The sequence below is a fragment of the Callorhinchus milii genome, unplaced genomic scaffold (genome assembly GCF_018977255.1).
Source record: "Callorhinchus milii isolate IMCB2004 unplaced genomic scaffold, IMCB_Cmil_1.0 Scaffold4, whole genome shotgun sequence".
Classification (NCBI taxonomy): domain Eukaryota; kingdom Metazoa; phylum Chordata; class Chondrichthyes; order Chimaeriformes; family Callorhinchidae; genus Callorhinchus; species Callorhinchus milii.
The window spans coordinates 4392100-4410216 of NW_024704745.1; the positions used below are offsets into that span (position 1 = coordinate 4392100).

An 18117-nucleotide genomic window follows, 5' to 3' on the forward strand; every position below is an offset into this window, starting at 1 on the left:
AAGTAGGAACCCGGTTGTTAGTCGCTTCCCCGGAGTAACGATCCCTCCAAGAAAAATGTTTGGTCACTCAATGCCGTGTTGTTTCACCCTCAAAGTACGCAGTCAATCCACTTTCCAGTATATCCTGTGAAGCGCTTTGAGACGTCTCAATGACATGATACGGCACTACATCAAACGCAAGGATTATTATGTTGATTATTATTATGGCACCGAGCAAATTCCTCTGAGCAATCGTTCCCAGTTACAGGATCCACGGCTGAGGATTGTCAGCCTGACTCGGTCGATAGCACTCTTTCCTCCAAGTCAGGAAGGAGTTTCTCTCTCCCTGTGTCCCGGGCAACAAAATCCACCAAATATAGTTGGCCGCTCACTTCATGTGAGACATCGCTTTGCGCAAATTGGCTGCCGTGTTCGCCCGCGCGCACGCAAAAAAAAACAGTGACACCAGATTACAGTATCCAGTGACGCTCTTTGCGATGTCTGGATGTCATCAAATGCAATTATTATTATTATTATTACGTTATTACGTTATTACAGTTTAGTAGAGGTAATTTCTAAATGGGTTTCAGTGATGGTCAGCCAGACCAATAACACCAACACGTTACATATCAATGGATCATACTTTTCTGAGTACATTTGAACTTGATCTAAAATACCTACTTTTGAAGGAGGTTGATGGTTTGTTCACCGGGTATTTTGTCAGCCATTTCTGAACGGTCTTACTAACGGTCCCTGTTACACAGATGACTATAGGAACTATGCTTGTTTTACATTGGCACATACGTCCACATTCAATTTGTAGTTTGATGTATTTCATTCTTATTATTCTTATTTTAAAAGGTTGTGGGTTCAAGCCACGCATTGAAAACTATGAATTCACACAGTTCAGGTGATGCAGAGGTCCCATCTGCCTGTTCAGATGGATGTTAAAGATCCCAAGGCACCGTTGGAAAAGAGAAGGGAGTTTTTCTCTCCTGGTGTCCTGGCCAACAATCTCCCAGATAAAATCGGTTATTTACTTTATGGCTGTTTGTGTGGTCATCACTGCCAGGTTTGCCCACAAAAACACAATCGCTCCGTGGCACAGTAATAGTAATATAATAAATAATCCTTGCATTTGATGTAGCGCTTTTCACGTCTTCTCGACGTCTCAAAGCTCTTCACAGAATATACTGTAAAGTGAATTGATCGTATATTTGTGGGTGAAACGCGGCAGCCAATTTCGCACAGCAGTGTCCCTATAAACAGTCGTGGATTGAAGTGACCAATTATTATTGTGTTTTTTTCCTGAGGGATTATTATCAGGTGTGTGGAGTAAGGAAACTTGCCCAAGGTTTTGCCCAGCCGGGAATCGAACCAGGTCTCTCTCTTGCAATGCGAGTGCTCTAACCGCTGAGCTACAGGACTCCACAAAAATTCCTGTGAAATACTTTGAAGCATTTGGACGGCGAAATAAGGTGCTGCATCAAACGCAAGGGTTATGTTTCAATATATAATTCCAATGCAATACAAGCCCTGTAGCGTATTTATCAGAGAACCCGCCTCGCAAACGAGAGCGTCCGGATTTGATTCCGAGTCTCAGGCAAGTTTCCTTGCTCCACACCCCTCTGTTTATCTAGCAGTAAGTAGGAACCCGGTTGTTAGTCGATTGGTGAATCGTTTTCTGGGAGTAATAATCTGTTCCAAAAAAGACTAATAATTTGGTCACTCAATCCACGACTGTTTGTGGGACCCCGCTGTGCGCAATCGGCTGCCGCGTTTCGCCCACAAAATTTGCAGTCAATTCCCTCGGCAGTGTATTGCTATGAAGCGCTTTGAGACATTTCAACGACATGATACGACATTATATCAAATGCAAGGCTCATCTCGGGTTATTATTCATTCCAAATTTGCATTGATAAAAGCACCGTTCACGTCAGGAGGTGGTCCCAAAGCCTTTCAACGGTGCCAGACAGGGAAATGAGTTGTGTGTGTGGGGGGGGGGGGGGGAGGGGTTGGGAGCCAGCGGGTGTAGAGTGGGGGGTGGAAGAAGGGAAAAGACGACCGCAAGCCCGGTCAAAGAATTACGTCTTGAGGGTTTTTATTCGACATAAGCACGCTGTGAAGCACGCTGCATGAGGGAGAGCAGGTGTGGTCATTAATCCCCTTCTGAAGCAAGTGTAACCCGGGCCCTGCAAGAAATGAACACTAAACGTAGAGAGAGAGAGAGAGAGAGAGAGAGAGGCTGGTGCATTAATGATCAACACAATGGTCCCAGTTCCCTCGGCTCCGGGAGCTAACGCTAACAAGTGCAAGATGGCATTGATTTCTGTCTCAGGCTTTGACAGCTCCCTGCATAATATCCAGCTATGGATTGCAATCCACTGGTGACTGCAGGCAGCAAATCCGGGGCAGACAAAGAGAGAGATCAGGACAATGGGCAGAGGGACGTTGTTTTTCCACGCGAAAAAAGAAGTGTTTTTAGTGCGTGCAATTTCCACGCGCGCCTCACGCCGAATCGTGAAGTTTTTCTTATCGAGACTGCGCGATTCATTGATAGTAACAGTTATCATTATTCATTTAATTATCATTAAATGTGGAGTCCTGCAGCGTAGTGATTAGCGCGAAAGGACCCGGGTCTAGTTCCTGGGAGGCGCGAAACCTGTTCAGCAACTTTCCTTACTTTCCTTCCACGCAGCTCTGTTTTCCAAGCAGTAAGTAGGAATGCGGTTGTTAGTCCATTGGGAAGGATCGCTTTCCGGGGATAATAATCCCTTCAAAAACAATTATAAAATTTGGTCACTCAATCTACGACTGTTTGTGGACGGTTTGAGGGAGTTTCTCTCTCCCGGTCTCCCGGTCAACAATCCCCCAAAATAAAATCGGTCACTCACTCCATGGCTGTAAGTAGGACTTTGACGCGTGCGATCGGCTGCCGCGTTTCGCCCACAAAATACAGTGAATCCTGTGAAGCACTTTGAGGCGTCTCAACGACGTGATCAGGCGCTATGTTAAATGCAAAGATTATTATTAAAGTGGGGGCAGGGAGGGCGTGCACTAAAAAAAGCGGTCTGGCAGAAAGGCAAACAAAACAGGCTGCTGTTCATCAGTGATCAATGGTAATAAGATTGGTGTTAGTCAAAGAGCTGTAATTAGTTAATGAGAGAATGATTTTATGATTGTCACACCGATTAATAATTAGTCAGGAGAGGGGAAAGCAAAGGCGATGCTGACTGTTTTGTTCTCCTCCTCCCTAATCATATTTAACTCCTTTTTAGACTCTCTTTCCACACGGAAACCTTGATCATTACCACGCTAATGCCTCTGCTTAGGAAGCCCATAGACGCTGTGTATTTATGCTATTTTTTTTTCCCCCCCCCCTTCCCTGCATGTGGAGTCCATTAGAGTAGTGGTTAGAGCGCTCGCCTCACGAGCGAGAGGACCCGGGTTTGATTCCCTCAGGCGTGTTTTCTTACCCCCATGCCCCTCGGTTTACCTCGCAGTAAATAGGAACCCAGTCGTAACAATCCCTTGAGAAAAAAATTTTGTTCGCTCAATCCACGGCTGTTTGCGGGGACATTGACGTGCGCAGTTGGCTGCCGCTTTTCGCCCACAAAATTTGCCGTCGCTCCACTTTACATCACACATTCTGTGAAGCGCATCGAGACGTCTCAACAACATGATAAGGCTATATCAAACGCTGGGATTATTATTCAGGAAGCTGTTTAGAAAACGCTGCAAATTAGAAGCCGAAAGGAACACGGAAGCATATAAATGGTGATGAGAATAGCTGGTGAGAAAAGGGAGGGGGGGGGGGTGAGGGGGAAGGAAGCCGAGAGAGAAAGTGAGCCGAGGGTAGATTTGATGGAGGCACAGAAAGGGTCAGCAGTACAATGAGTACAGCACATGTACAAAGGCTTTCTTCCCATACACTTCAAAGGCCATTCCCTTCAAAGCGAGTTGGGACTTTATTTTTTTTTTGCTTTGATTAACGGTCGGAGTCTGTGCTGTGCTGGGATTTTTATGTCCGCCATCTAACATGGAGCCTTGTAGTGTAGTGGTTAGCGCGCTCGCCTCACAAGCGATAGGACCCGGGTTTGATTCCTGGGACGGGACGAAACCTTAGGCAAGTTTCCTTACTCCTCACGCCTCTGTTTACCTAGAAGTAAGTAGGAACCTGGTTGTTAATCGATTGTCAGGTGGCTTTCTGGAGCTAATAATCCCGTAAAAAAAATAATAATAATTTGGTCACTCAATCCACAACTGTTTGTGGGAAACTGCTGTGCGCAATTGGCTGCTGTGTTTCGCCCACAAAATATACAGTAGATTAACTTTACAGTATATCCTGTGAATCGCTTTGAGACGTCTCAACGACATAATAAGGCACTATATCAAATGCAAGCTTTATTATTATTATATCGAAAATAATGACTGTGAAGCGCTTTGCCGGGCCTTTGCTCTTTCTGTCCTCTCAGAAAGGCCTTTGCTCTTTCTGTCCTCTCGTGCTCTAACTCAATGTTTGAGATAATAATATTAATAATCCTTGCATTTGATATAGCCCCTTATCACGTCTTTGAGACGTCTCAAAGCGCTTCACGGAACATACTGTACAAGTTAATTGACTGTAAATATTGTGGGCGAAACACGGCAGCCAATTGCTCACAGTGGTGTCCCACAAACAGTCGTGGATTGAGTGACCAAATAGTAATTCTTTTTTTTGAAGAGATTATTACTCCCAGAAAGCGATCCGCCAATCGACTAACAAGCGGGGTTCCTACTTACTGCTCGGTAAACAGGGGAGTGTGGAGTAAGAAAACTTGCCTGAGGTTACGTCCTATCGGGGGTTGACCCCAGGTCCTCTCGCATGCGAGGCGAGTGCTCTAATCACTGAGCTACAGTGACTTCACTAAGCTACAGGAGATGCCTATTATCTACCATTTGCCGGGTAGGTGAGCACTGCAAGGGCAGCTCTGCTAGGTTGGTTGGGCAATGAGGGCCTCAGGAAGACTGTCGCTAGGAGATTTATTCAACCAGTGAAGAGAGACCAGCACACAGCTCACACAGTCGATCAGCCAGGCAACTGGGCAGCGAAAATGGCTCGGTTACTTCGAGTTAAGCTTTGCAACTACCTTACGGGTGGGGGCAGGGGGAGGTGGCTCCAAGGCGACATGTTTGGCAACGGAATGCCAAAATCGAGCCAGCTCTATGAGAGTCTCTTGTCTGGTTCCTGAGCCAGGCCGGTCCGCAGTAATCCAAGGCACTCACTGCTGATGACGGCCCAGCCCAGCCTGGCTCATCGGTAGGACTTGGAAGGGTAGACCAATCATTGTGGACAGGGAATCCTCCCACTCGGCTCCTGTTAACCCTGCAAGCCAGAGCCCTAACGGGTAAGGGTGATCCTAGCTGGACATGCATCGGGAAAGCTTGCCAGACAGGGCTATCAATGGCAAGCTATGCGGCTTCAGCTGGTCAGCCTCCAGCAGTTACCCCCAACCCACACTCTGGGGGTCCCCCAAGCCTTGGCTCCTGCCAACCTGCGCCTCATACTTACCGGAATTAGGTGAGCAGGATGAGTCCCTCCAGGGAGAGAAAGAGAGTGTGCATTCCATTCCCACAATCTATCTCTGGGATTTCCATGTGTAGGTGAGGAATTCTCAGGTTGGTTTGGAGACTCTTAAGCACAGCGATGGGTTTCCACAATCGCACTGAACTCAGACCCTAACGTTTTCCTCTCAGGGCTTGACTGGGATCATTCACCGATTTTAATAATAATAATAATAATATTCCTTGCATTTGATATAGCGCTTTTCACGTCGGGAGGACGTCCCAAAGCGCTTCACAGAACACACTGTAAAGTGAATTGACTGTATATTTGTGGGCAAACGCGGCAGCCAATTGCGCACAGCAATGTCCCACAAACAGTCGTAGATTGAAAATGACCAATTTATTATTATTTTTGTTTTTTTGGAGGGATTATTATTAGGCTCTGTGTGGAGTAAGGAAACTTGCCCAAGGTTTCGCCCTCTGCCTGGAGTTGAACTCAGGTCTCTCGCTTGCAAAGCGAGTGCTCTAACCACTGAGCTACAGGACTCCACGATTTTGCTTGTTATCCTGACGCAGTACCAACCCAGACTGTTGATCAAAGCAAAAAAAAAGTCCCTCTCTCCCCTGCGCCTCTGTCCCCTTCACTCCTCCGCCCAACAACTTGAACTTGTATAGCACCCCTCACGCAGCGTAGCAACCCAGAGCACCCCACTCCCTACACCTCTCTCCCCACATGCCCGTCTGTCTCTTCCCCCCTCCCTCAATGTCACTCTCTCCTCCTCTCCCCATGCCTCTCCCCTTTTCATCGCCCTTGTCTCCCCGCTCCCTATCCATCTCTCTCTCCTGCTCTCCATCCCTTTCTCCCCCCTGCCGCACCAAACCCCTTTCCCACCAATCCCAATCCCTCTCTAGCTACTCCCTGTCCCCCTTTCCCCGCTCCCTGTCCTCCTGCCTCTCCGTCCCTCTCTCCCCCCGTCTCCCGGTTCCTCTCTCTCCCCGCTCCTCATCGCCCCCTCCCCCTTCTCTCCCCATTCACCCCCGCGCTCTTCCACCCTCCCTCCCTGTGTGCCTGCACTGCCCTAAATAGTAAGCCCTGACATTGACTGCCATATCTGAGATGTATCCACTTCATCTAAAGCTGCCTGTGTGTCAATTAGCATCTATCGTGCCTCCCCCCGGGCCCCCCACCCCCCCCACACCAGGGAGCACACATCTCTGTGTCACTCTGCCATATGTACCGCTCCTAAATACATCTCACAGCCTCGTGAGCTCATAAGCCATCCAATTTATCGCTCAAGTTACGCCAGAAGATTTATCTGTTGCCTCATGCATATTCTCCCATCGTTTCCCTCGGAAGGAGTGAAAAGTGAGTTACGCTCAAGTACTGGTCTGTGTGAGTGTGTGTGTTGTGTGTTTGGTTGTGTCTCTGTGGCTGTGTGTTGTGTATGTGCATGTCAGTATGTGCCGGTCTGTACGTGTGTGTGTGTGTGTGTGTGTGTGTGCGTGTATGGTATGTGTGTGTCTTGTGTGTGTGCGTGCATCTGTGTTTGTGTGTACTTGTGTGCGTCTGTGTGTCTGTGTGTGTGTGTGTGTGTGTCTGTGTGTATCCGGTATGTGTGTGAGTGTGTATGGATCAGTTAAGTGCGAGTGTGTGTGTGGATCATTACAACTCCCAAAGCAGCAGAATTGGCTGATGTCCGCTGGTCCGGGGTTGTTGACCACTGGGATGGATGGATATTCTTGGACCTCATCCCTCCAGAACTCCCACTCCATCATCCTCCTCACATCACTGCATCGAGCTCCTTTTTAAATGAGTCCCAATGTCCTGGTCTAAAAGTACATTATACACGTAAGGAGTCAAAAATGCATTACCGACACAGTGAGCAAAGGGAATTGCAATCAGAAAAACGAGTGGCTTTTACACGGAGCTAAACATGTGTTGTACATTATCCTTCGGGTGAGACATTAAACTAGATTCCACGTGTGTTGGTGGATCTGCTTACGTGGAACCCTCGACACAAAAAACAGCTTATAACAACAGCAACAACAAATTACATTTTTACAGCGCCTTTCACTTCGGGAGGGCGCCTTGGGTCAGGATCGGGGAGGGTTTGCGGGCGGGCGGCGGGAAGGCGGGCGGGGGGGGAAGGAGGGTGACCGAAGCCACGGTCGAAGAGGAGGGTCTTGAGACGGGTTTTGAAGGAGGCAAGGGAGGGGGCGAGGCGGAGGAATGGGGTGCAAACGCTCTCGGTCTGGGGATTCGCGAGGCTCTGGGTTCACAACTGCGTCGGATCCAGACCAAATAAAACAAGGTTTGATTGGAGAAATGCTCTTGTTTTTTTTCTCTCTCCCTCTCCACACTTTGCTCTCTCTTTCTCTGCCCCTTCCCCTCCACCCCCCCTCCCCGCCTCCCCGGCAGTTCCAGCCATGATCACGTCCTACCCCAACACTACGCTGGCCACTCAGGGCCAGAGGAAAGAGGTCAGCTGCACCGCCCACGGAGAGAAGCCCATCATCGTGCGCTGGGAGAAGGAGGACACAGTCATCGACCCACAACGCATGTTCCGCTATATCGTCTCCACCAAGGAGATGGGCGATGAGGTGGTCTCCACGTTGCAGGTACCCACCCCTAACTTTGTGGAGTCCCGTAGCGTAGTGGTTAGAGGCACTTGCTTCGCAAGCGAGAGCACACGGGTTCGATTCCCGAGTTGGGCGAAACCTCAGGCAAGTTTCCTCACTCCACACACACACACACACACACATATGCGCCTCTGTTTAATAATAATAGTAATAATAATACTTGCATTTGATATAGCGCTTTGAGAACGACCTCTAAAGTGAATTGAACGTACGTTTTGTGGGACATCGCTGCGGCGGAGTTGGCTTCCGCATTTCGCCCACAAGATATACGTTCAATTCACATTGGAGTATATTTCTGTGAAGCCCTTCGAGGCGTCTCGAGGAGGCAATGAGGAGCTACATCAAATGCAAGGATGATGATTGTTATTAGTACTATCATTATTATAAATTATACTGTGTCACTCTGGCTTGTTGGTAGCACTATCCCTAATGGATAGGATGGGCCGAGCTAGACAAGAAGGTCTCAATGGCAAGCTGTGCGGTTTTAGCTGCTGAGACTCTAGCAATTACCCCCAAATGCACACTCTGGGGTCCGTCCCCAAGCCTTGGCTCTTGCCAACCTGCGCCCAGTACTTTCCGGAATTAGGTAAGTGGGAATGCGTCCCTCCAGGGAGAGAGAGAGAGAGAGAGTGCGCAATCCATTGGAAGGCAATGTTGGTTGGAAAACATGACATGGGTGTCAGTCTGGCGCAGTGGGTTACACTCTCACCTCTAAGACACATTGGTTGCAATTCCTTCTCTTTCATTGTAGCCCCCGCCACCTCCCACCACTCCCCCCCCCCACCGACTGACCAGTCCCACCTCGCCTCAACTGTCTGGTCTGTACTGACGAAATGATTTGATCCATCACCCAAACTGACCGATTGCTGGGGAGAGCGCAGTGTGCCTTTAAGAACCCCAAATAAAACCGTCCCTAACAGCTTAAATCTCCTCCTCAATACAAAAAGCGGCCGCTAACTATCCTAAATTGGTGCAATTTGGTAATTCTCTCTCCCTCTCTTTCTCTCTCTCCCCTTCTCTCCTGCCCGCTCGCTCGCTCGCTCGCTCTCTCTCTGAGAGCCTTATTAAACTTGCTTCACTTACAGCGGGTAGATAGCGAGGAGAGGGGAGGGGGGTGGTGGGGGGTGTAGAGAAGGGGCAGATTCAGAGACGATAAAATATTGTATCTCTGTGAAATTGGATTCAAAGCCTCTTCGGGCTCTTCCGCTCGTCTGAAACGCGACTGATTTGTGGAGACGGGTGGGGGCGGAGAGGGGCTTGCAATCTGGGGGCGCCGTCGTGAACTGCTCTTGAACCTTCAACCCTCTCTCTTTCTCTCTCTCTCTCTCTCTGTCTGTTTGTCTGTCTGTCTGTCTCTCTCTCTCTCTCTCGCTCTCCGTGTGTGTCTGTCTCCAACAACCAGATCACGCCCACGGTTCGGGGTGATTCCGGATTCTTCTCCTGTCACGCCATCAACTCGTACGGAGAGGACCGTGGCCTGATCCAGCTCACAGTGCAAGGTAGGACACACGCGCCCACACACAGGCACATCCACCCACCCATCCACCCACACACGCACACGCACACACCCACACACATACCCACACACACAACCGCAACAACTTGCATGTGTATAGCGCCCTTCACGCAGGGTAGGGTCCCGGAGCGCTTCACAGTTGCGGAGCCAGTGTGGGAACTCTTTCTTTCTACATGGTGCGGAGAGAAATACACCGCTTCTTTATCCTCCTACCCTCCCTCGTTCATTCTCCCTCCCTTCCTCCCTCTCCCTCCGCATTCTCCCTCCCTTCCTTCCCTCATTCTCCCTCCCTCACCCCCTCCGCACTCCCCTTGCCTCTCCTTTCCACTCTCTCCACCCTACCACGTTTCCCCTCCCTCTCTCCCTCCCTCCCACCCTCATTCCTCCTCTCTCCCTCCCTCCTCTCCCCCCGCCCTCCCACCCCTTCTCTCCCTGGCTCCCTCTTTCCCCCTCCCTCCCTCTAACCTCATCCTTCTCTGAGAAAGTGACAGGTGATGTGTGTGCGTCAGAGGCGAGGATCTCTGTGAAGGAATCCTCACTGCACACTCTCTCACTCTCTCACTCTCTCATTCTCACTCTCTCACTTTCTCACTCCCACACTCTCACTCTCATTCTCTCACTCTCTCTCTCTCTCTCTCACACACCCACACTCTCACTCTCTCTCACTCTCTTTCTCACTCTTTTACTGTCTCACTCTCTCACTCCCGCACTCTCACTTTCACTCTCTCACTCTCACACTGACTCTCTCACTCTCGCTTTCTCAATCTCTCTCTCTCTATCTCGCTCGCTTAACTCTCTCTCGCTCTCACTCTCTCTCTCACTCCCTATGTTGCATCTCTCCAGAGCCTCCTGACCCACCGGAAATTGAGATCCGGGAGGTGCGAGCACGGAGCATTGCCTTGCGATGGAGCATGGGCTTCGACGGCAACAGCCCCATCACCGGCTTCGACATCGAGTGCAAGAACAAGTCGGGTGAGCAGAATCGAGACCACCTTAACCACGTGCCAGCCCAGCTCAGTCAGTAACGCTCTCGGCACAGCAACAACGACAACAACAACTTGGATTCAATAGTGGCCCTCACGCAGGGGAGCTAAATCAGTATAGAATATACATTAGCATCCATTAGAATATACAGCACAGAAACAGGCCGTTCGGCCCAACTGGTCTATGCCGATGCATATGCTCCACCTGAGCCTCCTCCTGCCCTTCCTCAACTAAGCCTTCAAGCCTAACCTTCTTATTCCTTTCTCACTCATGTGCCTATCCAATTCCAGGCAGAGGGCAAAACCTTGGGCAAGTTTCCTTACTCCACACAGAGCCTAATGATAATCCCTCCAAAAAAAAACAACAATAAATTGGTCATTTTCAATCCAGGACTGTTTGTGGGACATTGCTGTGCGCCATTGGCTGCCGCGTTCGCCCACAAATATACAGTCAATTCACTTTACAGTATATTCTGTGAAGCGCTTTGGGACGTCTAGAAGACGTGAAAAGCGCTATATCAAATGCAAGGATTATTATTATTATCTAGCTTCACCTTAAAATATATCTACGCTATTTGCCTCAACAACTCCTTGTGGTAGCACGTTCCACATTCCCACTACTCTCTGTGCGAAGACATTTCTTCTAATTTAGGGTTAGGGTTTAATCTATTTGTGACTATTTTAGATTAATATATATATATTATATATACAGAAATAGTACCCCAGAGCTTTAACTTTTGTTTGTGTTCTCAGTGAGGAATACAGGAACAGGAGGAGGCCATTCAGCCCCTCAAGCTTGTTCCACCGTTCTACTAGATCGTGGCTGATCTGTACCTCAACTCCAATTACCAGCCTTTGCTCCATATCCCTCGATACCTGGTGTTTCAAGGGATAGAGACCCGCGGAGGAGGCCCTGTAGCTTAGTGGTTAGGTCGCTCGCCTCGCAAGCGAGAAGGACCCTGGTTTGATTTTGCAGAGCGAAACCTTATTCCACACGCCCCTGTTTACCTAGCAGTAAGTAGGAGCGTGGTTGTCGATTGGCGGTTTGTTTTCCCGGGTTAATAAACCCTCCCCGAAAAATTAATAATAATAACTTGGTCACTTTATCCACATTTTTGTGGGACACAAAATATACAGTCAATTCACTTTACAATATATCCTGCGAAGCGCTTTGAGACGTCTCAATGACGTGACAAGGTACAATATCAAGTGTATCACAATTATTATTATATCCTTACCTAACAAAAATCTATCCACCTCAGTCTTGAAAATTTGGGGGAGAGATTTCCACTATCCTTTGTGTGAAAAAGCTGCAGGGGAAAAAGGTGTAGGATCAAGCACCACCCAATTAAAACAAAAAATTAGTAATAATAATGTGGTCACTCAATCCACGACTGTTTGTGGGACGCTGCTGTGTGCAATTGGCTGTTGCGTTTCACCCACAAAATATACAGTCAATTCACTTTACAGTATAATCTGTGAAGCTCTTTGGGCTGTCTCGAAGACGTGATAAGGCGCTACATCAAATGCAAGGACTATTATTGTTATTATTATCCTGTGAAGGGCTTTGAGACGCCTCGAAGACTTGATGAGGCTCTGTGTCAAATGCAAGGATTATTACGATTATAACGGGATCATGTGGGATCAAGCCTTCGGGACTTTGAGCTCACAGTACAGGCCGGCATTCCAGGGTCGAAGGGAGCACTGTTGTCGGAGAAGCCATCCTTCCGATAGGACTTTAAACTGAGCTCCCTATCTGCGCCTGTTCAAGTGGACTTTTTCCCGTGACGCTATCGGAGAAGACGCACTGAGGCGCTGTAGGCTCTCTCACCCGGTGTCCCGGTTGATAATCCAACTCCCCCAAATAAAATCAGTCGCTCACTCCACGGCTGTTTGTGATACATCGCAGGCTGCAAATCGACTGCCCCCCCCCCCCCCGTTGGCCCTCAAAAAAACGCACAATCACTACGCTTTGCCGTAAAATCCTGCGAAACGCAGTGAGACGTCTCGATGATGTGATAACTACAGCAAAAACAATTGCATTTATACAGCGCCTTTCATGTCAGGACGAAGCGCTGGACAGTGAAGGGTTTGCCCCCGAGTTGGGGGCGTGGTGGGGGTGGGGGGGGGGTGGGGGTTGGTGCCGAGAGGGTTGGAGGGCAAGGGAGGAGAGTTGGGGCATGGGAAGATGACCGAAGGCACGGTCGAAGAGGAATGTCTTGAGACAGACCTTGAAGGAGGCAAGTGAGGGGGCGCGGAGGAGGGGCTCCGGGTTGGAGTTCCAGATGGTGGGGGCAGTGGGGACTGATAGTGGAGCGAGCAGGACGGGGAAAGTGGAGCGGGCCAGTGCCTGCAGAGCAGACAGGTTGGTAAGGTTTCAGTCGGTCGTGGAGGAGCAAGGCCATGGAGGGCTTTGAAAGTGGTAAGGCACTGTATTCATTGCAAAGGTTATTAGGATTATTATTATTGAGACCAGACCTTTCTGCCTTCAAACGCTACGGTGATATATGACGGCGATTGAAAGGAGATGCAAGCGAGACTGCAGCTCCCCCATTTACCACCCCCCGCCCTCCGCTGCTCTTGTTATCGAGACTCACTCAGCCATTTGTGCACAGCAGCGTCCCACAAACAGTCGGGGATTGAGCGACCAAATTCTTATTACCAGTTTTATTCGGAGGGATTTTTTACCCCCGAGGAGTTGTCTACCAATCAACTAACAACCAGGTTCCTTCCTACTTACTGCTGCTTAAAGCGATCCGCCCATCGACTAAGAACGAGGTAAACAGAGGCGTGTGGAGTAAGGAAACTTGCCTAAGGTTTCGTTCCGCCCGGGAATTGAACCCGGGTCCTCTCGCTTGCGAGGCGAGCGCTCTAACCACTGCGCTACAGGACTCATAGAGTGCAGAAGGTGTCAGACACCCCACCACCCACCCCTCCCCTTCCCCCTCGGTTTGTTTAAACCATTATTTCCTTCCCGCCCTTAGGCTGCTGATGGCTTGCGGCCAGAGCTGCTTTGTGTCAGTTACAATAAGCTTATGAATATTATAAAACCCCAGGGCTAATGTAACATAAGTTGTGTTTAGCAGCTTTCGCGAGCAATGCTTCGGGATTCAGGTAATACTGTCGTTACAAACAGACAGCCCAAGCCACGTGTCAGAGGGATATCGTGTCCCATTTACTGGGGAGTGGTGGGGTGGGGGCTCGGGGGCTGGAACCTTCTCAGCTCTTTTCAGCCCTCTCATCTTCTGCAACCCTCCTCCCCCCCCACCGCCGCTTGTTAGTCGATTGGCGGATCGCTCTCCGGGGATAATAATCCCTGCAAATTTTCTTGTTAACCCCATCCATCCACGGTTGTTTGCGGGACACTGCTGTGCGCAATTGGTGCTGAGCACTCAAGGACTAGGACCCGTGCTGGGGGTTGGGATCGGGGTGGCGTGGGGGGGTGGGCTGTGGGTGGTGGAGGGCAGGGAGGGTAGGGGTAGGAGGGTGACCGAAGGCGCGGTCGGAGAGGAGGGTCTTGTGACAGGCCTTGAAGGAGGCAAGGGAAGTGGAGGGGGGAGGGGGGGGGCGAGGCGAAGTGACTGTGGGATGGAGTTCCGGAGGATGGGGGCAGAAAGGCTGAAGGCCCGACCGCTGACGGTGGAGCGGGCAGGGCAGGTGGGGGACATAGAGCAGCCCGGAGCCCACTAAGCGGAGGGAGCGGACAGGTTGTTGTGGGACTGCAACAGTGGGTGGGGTTTGATGGCTTCCCGTTTGTGTGCTCGCAGACTCCTGGGACGCGGTGCAGAGGACGAAGGACGTGTCTCCACAGTTGAACCAGGCGACCATCATTGACCTCCACCCTTCCTCCACGTACAACATCCGCATGTACGCCAAGAACAGGATCGGCAAGAGTGAGGCTAGCAACGAGCTCACCATCACCACCGACGAAGCAGGTACCACAAACGGCCGGAGACTGTGTCCTCTCCCCACCCCGCGGAGCCCACCAAACACACAGAAACAACAACGACCAACACCTCATACTTACACAGCGCCTTTCGCCTCAGAAGCACGTCCCAAGGCGTTGGAAATTCAGGAAGCCACTAGCATACTCACTTGCTCCAAACTCCGTACCCCCATCACACCAGTCCTAGCCAGGCTCCACTGGCTCCCCTATCACCAAATGGATCGAATTCAAGATCCTCTCACTCGTCCTCAAGTCCCTTCATGCCCTGACCACCTCCCTACCGCTTTAACCTGCTTACTCCCCAACCCACTACCCGCTACCTCCGCTCAGCTGGCCCCGGCCTCCTGTACATTCCTCGCGCCTTGCGCTCCACAATGGGTGGCCTGGGTTTCAGCCACTGTCCCACCCCCCCGAAACTCTGGAACGCTCTCCCTCAATCCCTCCAACTTGCCCGCGCCTTCCCCACCTCCAGGTCGCGCCCGACCGCGCTTACGGCCATCTCCCCCTCGCTCGGCCTTGTGCTCCGCCACGGTCAAGCGCACTGGGATGCTATCCTGAGTGAGGTGCTATACAAGTAGCTGTTCTTGCCGTTGCCCTGGTTGACCTGGTTGACCTGCTCCTCTTTTGCCTCTCATCAGCTCCAGACGGTCCCCCTCTCAATGTCCTTCTCGTGTCTCTGTCGTCCCAGAGTATCCAAGTGACCTGGCAGGTGAGTGACCCAACTCTCTCAAGCGACAGACACTTGAACGCAAACTTTGCCCTCTCTCCCCCCACCCCACCCCTCTCCCCAACACCCACCTCCTCCCCCGACTCACAGTCTTACCTTACAATATTGAACTTGAAGATTTGCTCCAAAGTTCTTAAATCTTGCATTTGATACAGTGCCTTATCACGTCCTTGAGACGTCTCAAAGCACTTCACAGAATATAATAATAATAATAATAATCTTTGCATTTGATATAGCGCTTTTCACGTCGGGAGGACGTCCCAAAGCGCTTCACAGAACACACTGTAAAGTGAATTGATTGTATATTTGTGGGCAAACGCGGCAGCCAATTGCGCACAGCAGTGTCCCACAGACAGTCGTGGATTGAGTAACCAATTTATTTACTCTCCTGGAAGGATTATTACCCCCGGGAAAGTGATCCGCCAATCGACTAACAACCTGGTTCCTACTTACTGCCGGGTTAACCAGAGTAAAGACACTTGCCCAAGGTTACGCCCTGCCCGGGATCGAACCCAGGTCTTCCCGCTTGCGGGTTGCCACGTGGCAGCGCCGATCAACAAAACAGATGGACCTCAAGCGTCCTTTCACATTGTTCAGTGCGAAGGGATCAATCGGAAACACTTCCTCTGCCCCCACTGGGTGGCAATGCTGCTCTCATTCCCTCCCTCTCCCACTAGACGGCAGCGTCTCCCATCGATCGGGGTCGGGTTCCACACCTGAGATCAGCCGGGTTGCAAACCCCGGGTGTAAAATGGCTTGTCGTGTTAATTTTGAGGGTTTATTTATTTTAATGTCACAGTCCTGTTAAAAAACGTGACGCTTTCTGCACCAACACCGACACCCTCACCCTCACCGCCCCCATCCCCACCCCTAAAAAAAAACCCACTCACTTTTTAATCACTCCCTCACAAACCCATCCTTCGGGTGAGACGTTAAACCGAGGTCCCGTCTGTCCGTTCAGGTGGACTTTAAAGCTCCCACGGCCAATAAGCCCCCCCACCCCCCCCCCCACCCCCAGGTAAAATTGGTCACTCACTTCCACGGCTGTTTGTGGGGACCTCGCTGTGCGCAAACCGGCAGCTGCGTTCGCCTATAAAATACGCAGTCGTCCGCACTTCCAGCGAATGGTGTGAAGTGCTTCGAGAGGTCCTCCCGACCGTGAAAGGCGCTGTGCCAAACACAAGCATTCTTATCACCGTTGTTGTTTACGTTCGATGGATGTCAGCCTGTCTCGGTCGATGGGGTTTTCGAGTCAAGGTTAGATACGCTGTGCATGTGGAGTNGGGGGGGCACGGTCGGTAACAGGACTTTGTGGACACCCTGTACATGGTGATGTATGTATATACGCGTTCATGTGTGTATACCGCTCCACCATCCGTGGCCGCGCTTTCAGCCACTACGGCCCGAAACTCCAGAACGCTCTTCCTCTATCCCTCCCCCTTTTGCCTCCTCCGTCCCCGACCTGAAGACCTTCCTCTTCGACCGTGCTTTACGGTCACCCCCACGCCACCCTCCCCACCACCACCACCATCCCGGGCATCGTGCTCGGTCACTGTCAGGCGCTCTGGGACGCTACCCTGCATGACGGGGGCCGTTATATCAATGCAAGTTGTTGTTGTTGTCGTCGTTGATAATGTTGTTCTTGTTGTTGTCGTTGTCGCTCACTCAGGCCCCAAGGAAGCACCTCCAGAACGGGCAGATCCGCGGTTACCAGATCGGGTACCGGGAGTACAGCGCCGGAGGCAGCTACCAGTTCAACATCATCAGCATGGAGAGCACCGGGGAGAGCGAGGTCTACACGCTCGACAACCTCAAGAAATTCACCCAGTACGGGGTGGTGGTGCAGGCCTGCAACCGGGCAGGCACAGGGCCTTCCTCCCAGGAGATCATCGCCACCAGCCTGGAGGATGGTAAGTCATACCTTCCCCTCTCTTCCCCTCTCCTACACCCTTCTATTCCCCTCCCCTACACCCCTCTATTCCCCTCTCCTACACCCCTCTATTCCCCTCTCCTACACCCCTCTATTCCCCTCCAACCCTCTATTCCACTCTCCTACACTCCTCTATTCCACTCTCCTTCTCTCCCTCTCCGCACCCACCCCCCGCCCCCAACCCGGCACTCTCATCCTCTCACCAGAGCACCTCTAACCCACACCGCACTGTACAACGACAACAACATGAGTGGGTGCGTGTTAGCCTGGCTCAGTCAGCAGTTAGTGCTCTCAAATCTGAATCAGAAAGGCTGTGGGTTCAAGCCCCGCATCGGGACTTGGAATCACATCGTCTAAGATGACGCCCCAATGCTGGGGGTTAGGAGGGTGGGGGGGGGTGGTGGTTGCGGGCAGGGAGGAGGGGAAGAGTTTCTCTCTCCTGGTGTCCTGGCCAACGATCCTCCGAATCAAATTGGTCACTCCCTCCATGGCTGTTTGTGGTCTATTGCCGTCCGCAATTGGCTGCCGCGTTTCGCCCACAAAATACAGTCAGTCCACTTAATCCACTGTACCCTGCGAAGAGCTTTGATACGTCTCGAGAACATGATAAGACGTTGCATCAAACACCATGGCCAATAGCACGGCTCTTTTGAACCTGTAAAGTCCACCTAAAGCAAGTGTTGGGAGAGCAAACCTGCAGCGCCCCCTGCAGGCCAGATGCTAGATTACATTGGTGGTCGTTCTGTGAATGATATAGTAATCCTATGATATAATAATAGTCTTCTCAACGTCTCAAAGCGCTTCACAGAACAGACTGTAAAGTGAATTGACCGTATATTTGTGGGCGAAACG

At 50.8% G+C, this 18117-nt stretch overlaps 1 protein-coding gene across 1 annotated transcript in view; it reads left to right on the forward strand.

Annotated features, from left to right (window-relative positions):
- Positions 1 to 18117, forward strand: part of LOC103187299 (Down syndrome cell adhesion molecule homolog) — a 185119-nt gene that overhangs the window by 126807 nt on the left and 40195 nt on the right. The window contains exons 12-17 of the mRNA XM_042334538.1: positions 7943 to 8142; positions 9566 to 9662; positions 10523 to 10651; positions 14430 to 14597; positions 15247 to 15317; positions 17005 to 17245. Coding sequence (XP_042190472.1) covers positions 7943 to 8142; positions 9566 to 9662; positions 10523 to 10651; positions 14430 to 14597; positions 15247 to 15317; positions 17005 to 17245 — 906 coding nt within the window. The remainder of the gene's footprint in view (positions 1 to 7942; positions 8143 to 9565; positions 9663 to 10522; positions 10652 to 14429; positions 14598 to 15246; positions 15318 to 17004; positions 17246 to 18117) is intronic.